Raw genomic sequence first — 15,642 nt, 5'->3', positions numbered from 1 at the left:
AGACTTCACCAAGGCTTTTGAATGCATTCATAGAGAGTTGCTGAGGAAGATCTTGCAACAAAAGAGTTTCCTAGAAACAGTGTCACTGATCAGGATGCTTTATGAAGGTCAAAATGCTGTGAGAGAGAGACAGAGGCCAATTGGTTTGATATCAACACTGGAGTGTGGCATTTTATTACCCTTTCTTTACTGCATTATGATAGAGCAACATCAAAGGAAGATACAGGAGTTATGTGGAGTAGAAGAAAACTTTAAGCTCTTGAATTTGCAGATGACATGTTGGAGATGGATTATGATGCCATGAAAATGATAACTATCAATGTTAAAAGTAAGGGTGCTAAAGTAGGTTTAAGAATAAGCCAAAAGAAAATGCAAGTCATGATTGTTGAAAGAGGAGTCAGCATTGATGGTGCTTATGTGATTGATAGTGAAGACTACAGGATTATTAGTGATTTTGTATGTCTTGGAAGCACAGTTAGTGCTGAGTGCCAGCTCTGTAAGGAGGTGTAAGCAAAAATTGGGAAAATAAATAGAGCTTTTTTGTGACTGGCAAATATTTGGAAAAACAGGGAGACTCACACAAGAACCAAAATAAAATTGTACAATGTTGTTATGATACCGGTATTGTTATATGCTTTTGAAACTGGGCAAATAGCTGAAGCCCATAACAGGAAACTTGATGCATTCCAACATAGATGCTTGCTGAGAATACTTGGTGTCCATTGGTGGAATAAATAGTAACTAATGCTGATGTAAAGGCAATGATTTGAGAAAGAAGGCTGAAGTGGTTTGGGCATATTATACAGATGTAAAAAAACCCCTTATTTCTAGACAAACCCATGACACAATATCACTTGGTTGAAGATGAAAAAGAGGAGGAGAACATGGCATAAGAAAACCATTGAGAAACATGTCTCTGTCATGGAAGTAGACTACAATGGAGCAAGAAACATGACATTAGACGGAGATGGAAACACAGCTTGCCTCATGTGTGACAAGGCATGAAAGCATCTAATATAATTTTCCCCATTAGGAATTTACTACTTTTGTTATCTATAACAAGGACAATTTTAGTTTCTTCATTTGATTACACAGTAATTGTTTTTTTTCCCTATGTATGCCTTTAAATTAATTTTTATTGGAATATTTGAATATAAAAAGCTTATTATGTAAATTTTCAGAGTATAAATAAATTACATATGAATTGTTGATCGGTTTCCACACCACAGAGTTGGAATGAGGAGGGGATCTTTTTAATTTGTTTTTTTAATTGAAAACATTTTATTAATATCTGTACATATAAAATGTATTTGTGAATATGCAATAATATTTTAGAAGATAAAATTCTTAGCGCGAATAGAAAAAATTGGGAATTATTGGAGAGCAGTAGCATCACAGTACAATAGGAAAATTATATTTGTTTAGCAAATTGCATATACTTTTCAGTACATAATGTTACTCTGCCTCTCTTAGATTATTTTGTATGTGTAGAATTGTAACTTTTAATTGTTTTAAATGTGAATTCTGGCATATTTTTCCTGTGGTTGTAGGTCAATCTGATTATATAAGAGCATTGTGGTAACAAATATTTGAGAGACTTGGTGCTATTTATGAAACTAGAGCTAAACAATTCTCCCAAACTGTGATCTTTTACACTACATTCTTTTTTCGGAATAGGGAAAATCATGAGGACATTCTTAATCCAGACTTTCATAGTAGTGCTTCTTACCCAAAAACATGCAGGAGTTACTGTTATAAGTGAATGCAAAAAGTGTTGTTCACATCGTTATTTCAGAATGTATTAATCCAGGAACATTATAGCATAGTAACCAGCAGCCTTGATATTAACTTTTGTAAAATGCTTTAAATTGTACTCAGAGGCAAAACCTATTGCTAGGCTCTAGTGCCAGGGGTAGGCAACCTATGGCACGCGAGCTGATTTTCAGTGGCACTCACACTGCCTGGGTCCTGGCCACCGGTCCGGGGGGCTCTGCAGTTTAATTTAATTTTAAATGAAGCTTCTTAAACAGTTTAAAAACCTTATTTACTTTACTTGCCACAATAGTTTAGTTAGATATTATAGAAAGACACCTTCTAAAAATGTTAAAATGTATTACTGGCGCGCGAAACCTTAAATTAGAGTGAATAAATGAAGACTCGGCACACCGCTTCTGAAAGGTTGCCGATCTCTGCTCTAGTGGGTAATTATATATTGAATAATAATGGAAACACTAGGTATCAGTAGGCAAGTAGCCTGGAGACAGATCTTTAGTCTAAACTCCTGCCTGAGCAGTGAGTCACTCTTTGCCCCTTTCAAACCTAAAAGCCAAAGCATACAAATTCTTACTCATGCAAGTAATCTTGTTCACATGAGAAATCCTAAAGCACTCAAAGGAACTATTCCTAGTGTAGAGGTTGCAGGCTCATGACCATAGATCACTTGTATTAATTGGCATAACCCTGCCACAAAGCTAGTGGGCTGGTCACAGGGTGTCTGCCTTATTACTTGAAGATAGGCTATTGTTACTGTTAATCCAAAGGTTCTCGAACTTTTTCGTAAAGTGGACCACATTTTTATGAACATATTGTCTCATGGAGCATCTCTTTTCCCTTCTGTGATTGCATGGGCCGCTCCCTTTCCCTCCCAATAATATAGCAACTACAACAATTGTTTACGTAGAAAAATAATATTAGAAAGCATATAATGTTTTTTAACTCTCTGTACCATAATTTGGGAACCTTGGTTCCAGTCACTTTATAATCTAAAACTAAACTCTTCATCATAATTTTTTTTGTCTATATTTTAAGTATATAAAGAAGCAACTTTTTCTTCAGTGAAGTAAAATACTCCAAAATAAGCTTGGTAGTATAATTTTGAGTATAAGTTTTAAACCTAATTTTATGTTTTCTGTTCCCAGGGGCAGTGATTGTTTCCACTCCACAAGACATTGCTTTACTGGATGCACACAAAGGAGCTGAGATGTTTCGAAAAGTCCACGTGCCTGTAAGTAAAAGTAGAAAGAAATATATTGAATTCTTCCAAAAAGTGAAACATTTCTAAATTGTTGAGACAGGTGAATTTTTTAAATGAACTACTGAATTTCACAAATTCTGTTTCGGTAAAACACTTAAAAACTAGTATATTTCTCTAGCCTGTGATATAAAAGGCAGAAACCTGCTTGCTTGCTTTAACAGGATGATGGAAAGAATCTGTTTTAGAATTTAATTGTGATCACAATACCACTTGATGTTCTAAAAGAAAATGACCTTATAGTCCCAAATAGACTGGATTATAAATCAGCCTTCTATGTATGTGTACCATATTCCTTTGCTGGTGACTGGGTAGTGGTTTGCACAAAAAAGTTACTTTCCCTTTAGATTTTCATGTTGTTTTTAGAGAAGAAACACCCCAAATTGGAACGTTTTGAGGTTTGGATCTAGAGTCAAACGTGGCTCAGGTGTAGGGACCATTTCTGGAAAACTAAAATAACAAAGTAGGTATACAATGCTTAAGACAACATTTCAGGTGGTTGGCCTTGTCATGGGATTTATTCACTACTGAGCGCCTCTTTTTGGCTGTGTCCGGGGATTAAACTTCAGTCAGGTCTGATGCCCCTCCTTCCGACAGCTGTTCTCAACACATCCCCTCTAGGTCTCGCAGTGCTCCCGCTTCTAAATAAGCTGCATGTCCAGCATATTTAGAAAAGCTGGGCATGCACAAGTCCAAGGGTGCTGAGGGAGTTGGCTGATGTGATCGCAGAGCCATTGGCAATTATTTTTGAAAACTTGTGGTGGTCGGGGGAGGTCCAGGACGATTGGAAAAAGGCAAATATATTGCCCATCTTTAAAAAAGGGAAAATCAAAGAATCCATTTTGACGCACTTGGCGGAGAAGAAAGTGATCAGGAACAGTCAATATGGATTCACCAAGGTCAAGTCATGCCTGACTAACCTGATTGCCTTCTAAGATGAGATAATTGGCTCCGTGGATATGGGGAAAGCGGTGGATGTGATATACCTTGACTTTAGCAAAGCTTATAATACGGTCTCCAACAATATTCTTGCCAGCAAGTTAAAGAAGTGTGGACTGGATGAATGAACTGTAAGAAAGCTGGCTAGATCGTCAGTGATCAACGGCTTGATGCCTAGTTGGCAGCCGATATCAAGCAGAGTGCCCCAGGGTTGATCCTGGGGCTGGTTTCATTCAACATCTTTATTAATGATCTGGATGATGGGATGGGTTGCACCCTCAGCAAGTTCGCGGATGACACTAAGCTGGGGGGAGAGGTAGATATGCTGGAGGGTAGGGACTGTAGCCCTGAGGATTAATCTGTTGGTCTGTATAAAATGTCTTTTTGATAAAAGTGTGTAGGCTGCATAGATTAATAGAATTATTTACAATAAGCTGTAATGCAAGACACCTAGAAACATCCAGGCCAGACACCCTGGCCAATTTCCTGCGTGACGCTGAAAGCAACCTTTAAGACCCTTACTCAGAAAAGTAATAATAGAATACAAACCTACGCAAATGTCTAGGGACCTTTTGAATGTCTGCTAACCTTTCACCTAGATAGGGTGAAAAGTGGGGAATTTCTGCCCACAAATCTCACACACATACACCGCAGATGCGTACATATCTGTCATCCATGCGCACATAAAAGGTCAGCCTATGAAAATAGGTACCCTCACCTTTCCATGGGGGAAAGACAAATTTGGGCATAGGAGGAAGGATTTCTCTCTATAAAAAGGGTGACAATCCACCATTAGACAGGCGATACACCTATCTATTTCCTTATCGCCTCAGCCCACATCGATGCCTCTCTCTCCTACGAAAGCTGTCAATACTAAGTCGTAGTATTAATTCTTTTCACAGCTGTAAGTATGTAATTTTTATTTCTGCTTTACTTTAAACATCTAGACCAAAAAAGGGTTTAACTCATAACCAGTTTCTTTATAACTTCCTCTATCAAAGGTGTGAACAACACCCTACTGCTACAGAGTGCATTTAGAACTGTGTATTATCATAGATTTATATCTCTTAAAGAACTGTGATATTTGTAACTTTGTAATCTCAAACTGCTTTTAACATTTTACATTTACTTATTGTTTCATTGATTTTAAATAAAAGGTCTTGATTGACTATTTCTGTCTCAGTGTAATTTCCTGTCATATACCCCCAATCTCCTTGTATAAATTCTGTGAAGCCTGATTCAAGACGAACTTTATCTTCTGATCATATATATTGGCGAGCCATACCCATATTATTAATATCTATTAATTATTATTAATATTAATTAATTAGAAAATTAATTATTAAATAAAACTAAATTAAGTGGATAAATTCCACTGTCCCTACTAACCCTCCCCAAATCAGGCTATAGGACCTAGACAAATTAGAGGAGTGGGCCAAAAGAAATCTAATGAGGTTCAACAAGGACAAGTGCAGAGTCCTGCACTTAGAATGGAAGAATCCCATGCACTGTTGCAGGCGGGGGACCAACCGGCTAAGCGGCAATTCTATAGAAAAAGACCTGGGGATTACAGTGCATGAGAAGCTGGATATGAGTCAACAATGTGCCCTTGTTGCCAAGAAAGCTAACGGCATGTTGGGCTGCATTAGTAGGAGCGTTGTCAGCAGATCGAGGGAAGTGATTATTCCCCTCTAATTTGGCACTGGGGAGGACACATCTGGAGTATTGCTTCCCCTTTTGGGGCCCCCGCTACAGAAAGGATGTGGGAAAATTGGAGAGAGTCCAGTGGAGGGCAACAAAAATGATTAGGGGGCTGGGGAACATGATTTGTGAGGAGAGGCTGAGGGGACTGGGCTTATTTAGTCTGAAGAAGAGAAGTGTGTGTGTGGGATGGGATTTGATAGCAGCCTTCAACTACCTGAAGGGGGTTTCCAAAGAGGATGGAGCTAGCCTGATCTCGAGGGGGAGGGAGGTCAGATGACAGAACGAGGAGCAGTGGTCTCAAGTTTCAGTGGGAGAGGTCTAGGTTGGATATTAGGAACTATTTCCGTAGGAGGGTGGTGAAGCACTGGAATGGGTTACCTAGGAAGGTGGTGGAATCTCCATCCTTAGAGGTTTTTAAGACCCGGTTTGACAAAGCCCTGGCTGGGATGATTTAGTTGGGGATTGGTCCTGCTTTGAGCACGGGTTTGACTAGATGACCTCCTGAGGTCTCTTCCAATCCTAATCATCTATGATTCATGACTCAGCCCTGCAGCAGGTCACTGTATAGTCCTCCCCTTTCCAGACAGTCTTCTGCTCCAAGATCAGATCCTGTGCCACTTCCCCAGTGTCTGGTAGAGTAACCCAGGCCTGCCCACTACTCCAGGTTCCAGTCCAGGTACCCTCTGCCTAGTAACTATGGTTTGCTTGCTCCAAATACCTGATCAGTATTTCCCTGGACGACTCCTTCTCTCTGTGACTTCTTCCCAGAAACTGTACCCCCCAAACATCTGTCCCTTGTTCCAGGGAGTGACTGTAGCCCTCTTCCCCTGCAGCCCTCTTCTGGTCTCGGTCTTGCTGGCTTTATACAAGTTCAGCCTGCCCCTGCCCAGCTGGGCTTCATCATCAATTAGCCTTCAGTCCCTGGTTCTCCCCCAAGTGCAACCTATCAGGTTAATTGTCCTAACAACCTCCTCTGCCTTGTGTGGGATGGATACCCCATCACAAGCTTGTTACTGCTTGACATGATGAGGATGTCATTTTTGTGGCATGGAGCAGCCTTCAGTCTGCTGTGATCACCTTCAGGCTGGTCCCAAAGTGAAAGATGACATATTCTAGGACTCTATTAAAAGTTTGTGTTCCCATCAAACATTAGCTGTTCTAAGATGAATATGATAGTTCAGTGTGTACAGTGTTATTTATTTAATATTTATTTTGCAGTAGTGTCCAGAGGCCTAAGTCAGAATATTGTGAGGGCTGATGTAGAAACACACATAGGAGGACATGATCCGTGCCTCACTGAGTATACACTCTAAGGGATTTTCCACCCAAATGAAGATTTAATACTCGGTGCTTTTTCTGGCACCCATGCTCCTGAGCCAAAGAACAAGTATATTATGAAAAACTAGCTCATCTATTGAAAATCATGTTTTTCTCCTCACCTCTGAAACTCCTTGTTGCACTTGGTGGCTGTCTTGGATATATAAAGGATGATGAAACTTCTGGTCCTCTTCCTATTGCTCAGCAGAAAATTGCTGAAACCCTGCTGTTTTTTCTAGATGTTTCATTAGGAGATTTTTAAGGGTTACTCTGACTTTGTAATTTTCATGGGGAGATGTCTGAATTTACCTGTCTGTTTGTATCCATTAATTAAATAGTTTTAGACTGGATAATCCATCATTAATGTCTTTGTACTGGACTGTTGAAACACAAGTGCCTTGCCTACAAAAAATGGAAAATCCAAGGCATTGGTATTATTTATTTATTATCATTATTTTTACCACTACTGCTTCTCTCACAGTGGTACCCAAGATGTTCTAAGAACTGTACATGCACATAGGAAGACAGTCCCTGCTAAGAAGAACTTATCGAAAAGAACTAAAAACAGACAGAGTGAGTTGGCAGGAGATCATATAAGATTATGACTGTGTGGTTTTGTAGAGCTCTAATATTCAGGAAACCAAATGCCAGGTATACTCTTACTCTCCGCAAAAGCAATAAATGCAAATCATCAGAAACCTCACAAGTCTTTTCCTGGTTCCACTCATCTTCCTCCTCTACAAAAGAAGAGGAGCTATTAGATACTGAAGTGGACACTGGAAGAAGCAGCTCAGGAGAAAGTATTTCAATCTGATGGATTGGACCAGATACTTCTCAGGGTTATTATTTCTTCTTATATTAAATCAGAACCAACCATACAAACTCAAGAAAATCAGGAACAAAAACCAGTGAAATTAAAAAAAAAAAAAAAAAAAATCTGAGGCAAAGGCCTTGACCAGTTCTTCTCCAGTTCCAGTGATCTTAGATTTCCTTTTAATCTTTCATGCTGGTTTTAGGAGAGCAGTGGTTCAGTCATTGTTTTAATTATCTGGCCTCCTGAAAGAGGTCACTGCTAGCTTGCCAGCTACAGAGTGGTCCTGTAGAGGCTGTGTCATAAAGGCGAAAAAGAGGTTACTTACCACAGTAACCCTTGTTCTTCAAATGTTCTTCAATAGATCTACAGTGAGCCTCTCCCAAGTCCTCTGCTTTGGAGCTTAAGTTCTAAGGGTATGTCTACAGTACGAAATTAATTCGAAATTAGTCTATTTGAATTTTTTGAATCAATTTTATACATTCAGTGTTGTGTGTCCCCACTAAAGCGCGTGAATTCATGTTGTCCCGAGTTCATTTTTTCCACCTTTTAATCTGGACCAGCCTCTGGGAGCGTAGATAGGGGCCACGTTGAAACATTTGCACCTGGGGGAGGAGAAAAAGGGAGGGTAGTATTTTAAAAGATACATTTCAGAGAACAAAGGGGACACTCTTTCTCAGTGAAACAGGCAATTCATAGTACACACCATATGTTTTTTCTGTAGAAGTTAGCATTTTGCCTCTTATCCTGAAGTGCCTGCCACTTTGATGTGAGTAAGCCATCACACACGGCCAGGCAACAGAATTCAGCTTGCAGGCAGCCATGGTAAGCCTTAGGGGCACGCGGGGTTCTGCTTCTTCTGCATTCATTTCAATGCTTTCAAAGTGCCGGGCCTCCTTTCCCATAGCAAGCGACGCCTGGTGGGTTTGACATATAAAAGGCGGCCTGCGGGCTCTCTGGGATGATCGCTTCACACAAACCCCTCCTCCCTCCTGCACCCACCGCATGGCTCCAGTGAGGCTCTGAGCAGGGATGAGCCCTTTAAACTAAACACGAACAGCCCAGTGTGGCTGGGTTTCCCCCCCCCCACCCACCGTGTGGCTCCGATCAGGCTCCCACTCACCAGAAGTACCTTCTCCAGGGTCATGGTCCAGGAGCCCTCCTTGGGAGTGGGGGGAGGCTATTGGATCCAGCATTAAGAATAGTTCCTGGCTAGCGGGGGAAATGGATTCCCCACTTGCCGCCTGTGCACTGTTGTCGTCCTCCTCCTCTTCGTCCTCCAATAACTATCCTCCTCGTTCTGTGCAACTCCCCCCTTGCAGGTGTCCACGGACAGTGGTGGGGTAGTGGTGGTGTAACCCCCCCCGTAATTGCATGCAGCTTGCGGTAGAAGCGGCATGCATGGGGCTGTGACCCAGAGCTCCCATTCGCCCCCTGGGTTTTTGGTACGCTTGCCTGAGCTCCTTGATTTTTGTACGACATTGCTCTGTGTCCCTGGAGTAGCCTCTTTCTGTCATGGCCCTGGAGACTTTAGTGTACATATTCCTTTTTTTGGAACGTAGTTCTGCCATAACAGATTAGTCTCTCCAACTTGCAATGAGATCCAGTACCTCCCATTTGGACCATGCTGGAGCCCGTCTGCGAATCCGGGACTGGGTGGTCTCTTGTGATGGTGGACTCTGCATCGTCGCCTGTGATGGTGGACTGTGCTGATGGTCACCTGTGCTGATGGTGACCAAACAGGAAATGAAATTCAAAAGTTCCCGGGGCTTTTCCTGCCCACCTGGCTAATGCATCGGAGTTGAGAGTGTTGTCCAGAGCGGTCACAAGGGAGCATTCTGGGATAGCTCCCAGAGGCCAATAACATAATATGGGTCTTTAAGTAAACCCCTATACAAAAATAAAAAAAAGTTGCCCCCCAGATTACTGATAGCGCTTGAGGCTAAAAATATATGTGGCAAGTATGTATGTATGCATGTCTTGTTCATGGTATGTTCACCTGTGTATGGTATGTGTATCTTAACATGATGATCAGGCACTTGCCCACTGTTGATTTGATTTCCCCTGTGTTGTCTCTCTCCCTTGCACCTCCTCAGCATTTGTGGATGTCGTGAATTACTTTAATATTTAAGGAAAAAGAACAGTCCAGCATCTTAAAATGTTTTCCTCACTTATGTACAAGAAACAGTTACTCATTAGATGTATCATTAAGTTTCATTACTGCTAATATCAATCATCCTCCTTCTCTGTGGTGATCTATCCTGGTACAAATCTACCTTGCTAAGACTGTTTGTTGCTGATTGCTGTAATGGAGCAAATTTTACAAGGTGCTGAACTCTTTCAACTCCCACTGAGTTCAATACCATGAGAGGCAGCATGATCTAGTGTGTTAGGATCAGGCCTGTGAATTGTAAATTACTGTTAAGAGGGAGAACCTAAGAACGAAGTACAAAAAAAGCATTAAATACAGTAAAACATTACAGTAAATTAAGAAGCTGATTTTAATACAGATCAGTGAAACCAGCTGAGGTCTGCCTTTATCTTTAATTTACCTTATTCTAGCTAGTTACTGTAGCATAAGTGGTGGCACCAATATTTTAGATCACACAAAGTTTGGAAACCTCAGTAATATCTGTAGGGAATGTGGGAAAATTAGACAGGGTAACAGCTTTAACTCTTGCATCCGACTAAGTGGGTATTCACCCACGAAAGCTCATGCTGCAAAAAGTCTGTTAGTCTATAAGGTGCCACAGGATTCTTTGCTGCTTTTACAGATCCAGACTAACACGGCTACCCCTCTGATATTTCAGCTTTAACTCTGAATTTCCTGTGTGTCAGTATTCTATGAATCTTTTAATTATAGTCTTGTAACGTTTTTAATTTAATTCATTTTTAAATTTAACATTTAAAATGTAAAATCAAAAGCTTAATAAGTTCACAGTGAAAGGACTTGATATTGAATTCTAATGTCTGGACAAAAAAGATAAGCATTATTTAAATATTAACTAGGTAAATAATCAAATAGTGTTTTTCAGAAAACATATGATTAAATTGTGTTTTGAACTTGACACCATAATACGAGTTTCTAAATAACAAAGTATTGCATTCTGGAATATGACCACAAAGAAATGTTTTTTTCATAAGGAATAAAAGTATGGAAAGAAACGTGCAGATTCAAATACCTGCTAATTTTAAGCATTAATTAAAAAGGAAAGCATCCTGTACACCTCGTTATTTTTTTTTTCAATCTTCTCCTTAAAAAGTTCCCTCTGGCGATACACATTTTCTCCATTACCTATTTAGATAACATTTATATTCTGTTTTAAAAAGTAGAAATTTCTTTAGTGCCTAATTTACTTTTAATAGAAACTGAGACAGAAATGTTGAAATTACTGCCTTTACTTGATTTTTAATTCACAGGATATCTTAACAAAGAAAATACATGAATGGGTTCAATAAATGTGAATGTCATTTGTTGACTGCCGAAATATGTACATCTACATCAACTTTTTAGTAACAAAAATTTCAAAGTATAAAATATCTGTTGCACTTTGTGCTAGAGATGTGTGATGGGGTGTACAAACCCCACACTGTGCAACAAGGGGTTAAGGGATCGTTTTGGGCTCAGCCAGCCCCGCCCTGCCACATCTGCAGCAAATGCTCCATTTGCAGGAGGCATTAGCATATTTGGGTGGCTTATTTGACCTGCAGCCCATAGCTCCAGCAGAGCAGAGGGAAGTCTGACACTACTGCCCAAAGGGGTCTTCCTTGAGGGAAGGGACAACCCACCCCAGAGACAACCAGATAGGGAAGTATCCTGTGACCTTGGACATTATAACTCCCTCTTACTTCTTTTGGTTTGGATTTCCCCACCAGGAGAAGGCCTTGGACTGAGCAGACCCCAGATGGGGAGATGGGAGGAAGAGGCCCAGGGAGGACAGCCTTAAGCAGCCTTGGTCGCCAGATTACTGGTAGCCCAAAGAGCTGTGGGTAGGAACCCGGTGGAGTGAGAGGGCCTGGGCTCCTCACAACCCCCTTGGCAGTCTGGGGTTGTGGCTATGACCCCTAGGCCATGCTCCCCAATCAGACCTCAAGTGAGGACCATTACAAGATGTAATAAAAACATATGGCAGAAATGTAGTATATCACATCTGTTTTTTATCTTAAATTGACATTTACCATTAGGTCTGATGAAAGAAGCATATGTTAAGATCATGAAGATTTTTTTTTTCTGATGGTGCCTGCAGTACATAGGTGTAAAATGTTATGCTAAACCTGTTTTTCATTAATTTTTTTTATATTTGTAGGTTTATGACAAATTATTTTAAAGAAAGTTCACCAAATTTACTCTGTTCTTACACGTGAGTAGCTTTTTCTAAGAGGAATGAATATTAAGATTGGCTCAGCTCCTTCAGTCTGACCTTGGTATGAGTTTTGGTACATGAGACAATCTGTATGCCATGGTTCAACCATTCAGACTAGTTTGCTGGCCTTTTCATTTCTGATCATAAATGGAAGTCCAATGGAAACCAATCCTGCAAGATGCTGGGTAACCTCAGTGCCCACCAAATTCAATGGAAGTTGAGGGTACTTAGTAGGATGAGCTCTGAAAAGAGCAACCAGGTCTTTCCATGTTTTGTGGCCTTGTCTACTCTCTTCTCTCACCTTGCTTTTTCCTTTTTTCAGAAACAATAAACTTTTCCATCCACACCTGAACACAGGCATCACATTTACTTCTGTTTTAAAGCTAACTCCTGTCCACATTTGTAGTGCAGTGGGTGGAGCAAGTGTGAGGATTTTAGGGGGACTAGATGATTTTTTGACATGCAGCCCAAACACGAGACTTAATTTACATAAAGTTTGTGTGAAGAGGTCAGGCCTGCCAACGGGGGTGGGGAAGAATTGCCCAGGCAGGCCGCAGGGCAGGACTCCTAGGCGTGCATGGAGTGGTACCAGCGGCAGCGAAGGCAGATGGGCAGGCATGTGGAAGCCATGGCTGTGCTGGAAGAGCACCCTCAGCAGCACAGCCAGCAGCAAACTGGGCATCAGCCAGTACCGGCGCAACACCACCCAAATGTCAGGCGGATGGCATCCACACAGGCTGGGGGCCCATTGACTGTTCTGCCCTGGGGCCCAGAATTGCTGGAAGAGGTGGAATCTTTGGGTACATCCACACTACCCGCCGGATCGGTGGGTAGCGATTGATCTATTGGGGATCGATTTATCGCGTCTCATGTAGACGCGATGAATCGATCCCCAAACGCGTTCCTAAAGTGTATCTTAGATCAATTTCCCCCCTCCCCCCCGCAGTGTAGACCAGTCCTTTGAAACTGTAGTGGCCTGCTGCAGAAATGGAGGCCACCTGCTTGCACTGGAATCCATGCCGCGGGGGGCGCTCTGGCGGTCGCTGGTCCTGCAGCTCCGGTGGACCTCCCACAGGCACGCCTGCGGATGCTCCACCGAAGCCGCGGGACCAACAGACCCTCCGCAGGCACACCTGCGGGAGGTCCACCGGAGCCGCCTGCCACCCTCCTGCGGCACACCGCCCCAAGCGCGCGCTTGGCGCGCTGAGGTCTGGAGCCAGCCCTGAATCCATGTATAGTTACCACCGTCTAAGAGAATTTGGTAAGAGACAGCTTTCCAGATAAGTAGATGGCCTATGGGCTGATAAACCCTAAGCAATTGAAGGATTTTGCATATATTCTGGTGAATTTTATCATACAAACATTATGATAGCTTTTTACAAACATTAACCGATTAACCCCCAGATATTTAGGTCCGAAGTATTTACAGATGGGATACTAAACCAGAAAGATTAAATGATTTGACCAAAGCTATAGAGGTGTATCCGTATTGTAGACAGAATTACAATGCAAGAATCTCTTGTTTTAAGTCCCATTACTTCTCCATTAGAAGATCATGTGCCCTCTCATTGTCTTGAACTCTACCTGCTGTGGGCAGCAGTCACACTCGTTGTGAGCAGAGGAGCCAGTTCAACTGCTGGCGTTCACTTGGCAGGGAGTGTGCTTGCCTCTGTTGCACTGGTGCTGCTGCAGTGTGGCACTGCCGCCCATAGCTGTGAATTTTTGGAATCTACCCTAAATCTAAGAATCTGTAGCTGTGGTTTTCATGAACCCCAAAGGCCAGCACAGGGCAGCTGGTGGGGAAATCCATGAATAATTTGTACTATTTAGGAAAAATCAGTGAAGTGCTTTCAACTTTAGAGATCAGTTTCTGTTGGTTTATGTTTTCAAGACCATCTCTGAAAGGAAAAGGACTAACTCGTTTAGTTTTAATAAAGCTGAAATCCTCCTTCCAGGATGTTCAGATTGGTGGAAGATGTGGATTTCACAGGTTCCAAAGGCCAGCTATATATACAATTGGCTGTTGTACTGGAGAAAGAGTCCGAGGTGTATTTTCTTTTAACTCTACTAATATTGTTGTCTATCTGGCTATTTATTTGTATCACTGTAGCACCTAGAGGACCAATGCACGTAGTAAGAGTCAGGCCCTGCCCTGAATTGTTTACAGTCAGATGAGGAGGGATGGAAAGGACGTATTATTATCCCCATTTTGTAAATGGTGTACTGAAGCAAAGACACATGAAGTGACTTGCCCAAGGTCACACAGGCAATCTGTGGTAGCCCAGAGAGGGAATTGGAATCCAGGTCTGCTGAGTCTTGGTCCAATGTCCTTACCACATCCTGTACTTTGAATTTAACGATGATTCAGTTACAAATGTAGTACAAGTAGAATCTGGCCAGGCTAAAGTAACTTGGGGTGAAGGGCTGCTGAGCAAGAGGAGGCACATGAGTGGTCACTGACACCAGTGAACTGGACATCTGAGAAGTTGAAATGCTGACTGGTAAATGTTTTGGGAGTGGACCATTGAAACACGGGGGTGGGAGGGTGATCCTGGCCCCATTTGAAGTCAATAGCAAAACTCTCATTGACTTCAGTAGAGCCCGGATTCCCCTCAAGATCTCTAAAGATGTAATGAAAGGCTTTCATTCTAACTTTATCTCCTGTAACTAAAAAGGTTTTGACCTTCTTAGGTGAATCCAGATGTGGGTTTAGATGTGTGTATTTTACTATCATTTAGCTGCTGTTTTAATCTTCTCTCAATTTTCTAAATACATTTAGTTTTATTTTAGACAATTTTGGATGTCAAACTGTTTATTGGTTATTGCAGTATTGTACTTTTCTGATACAAGGAAAAAACTAACTTCTGACTTCTTGAGAGAGGCAGAAAATGGCTAAAGGTACCTCACCCAAGTATCCAGTTGGAGGCGATGCCCCATAGTGTTACCAAAAGATTAACAGAACCTGGTAAGATGCTCAGGGACTGTAGGAGATGAGGAGTTTGAGTTAAGGTGCTAGTTTCTTTATTCCCCATTATTTCTCTGTGGGCCTCTCTCCAGCATATGAAATTTCTATTGATGGAATACTATGTAGTTATCCTTTTCTCCCATACCACAGGCAGCACCATTTCTGAAAGGGATTTAATTCACACTAGTTTCTATATCTTTTGTGAACTAGGTTTGCCAGAGAATTTACTGTGAGGCTCAGCTCACAAAAGAATAGGGAGTGGAATTAGATTCATACATATTTATGGGATAGTTTGTGTAGACTGTAAAGGCCACTTTGTAACTTTTTCAGCTCTGTTATTTGAACAGGGAAATGAAAGCTATTACAGTCTTAATTAGCCAGACTTATTACTTTCAGTCTATGGATTTAAAAACTTTGAGGATAATAGTGAAGTCATACTATCTTTCTTTTTGTACATATGCAACAATACGCATATTAACAAATACATCAGAGTGATAAAAATGTTTACATA

The 15,642-nt window shown here is 41.4% G+C and overlaps 1 protein-coding gene across 10 annotated transcripts in view; it reads left to right on the top strand.

The window, feature by feature from the left end:
• Positions 1–15,642, top strand: part of NUBPL (nucleotide binding protein like) — a 157,050-nt gene that overhangs the window by 114,206 nt on the left and 27,202 nt on the right. For all 10 annotated transcript variants that reach the window (XM_039538840.1, XM_039538838.1, XM_039538841.1 and 7 more), the window contains one exon: positions 2,919–3,004. In XM_039538840.1, the coding sequence (XP_039394774.1) occupies positions 2,919–3,004 (86 nt within the window). The remainder of the gene's footprint in view (positions 1–2,918; positions 3,005–15,642) is intronic.

The sequence above is a fragment of the Mauremys reevesii genome, linkage group 4, assembly GCF_016161935.1.
Source record: "Mauremys reevesii isolate NIE-2019 linkage group 4, ASM1616193v1, whole genome shotgun sequence".
Classification (NCBI taxonomy): domain Eukaryota; kingdom Metazoa; phylum Chordata; order Testudines; family Geoemydidae; genus Mauremys; species Mauremys reevesii.
Note: the sequence above shows the minus strand (reverse complement) of the source record. Positions and strands in the feature narration are given on the sequence as shown.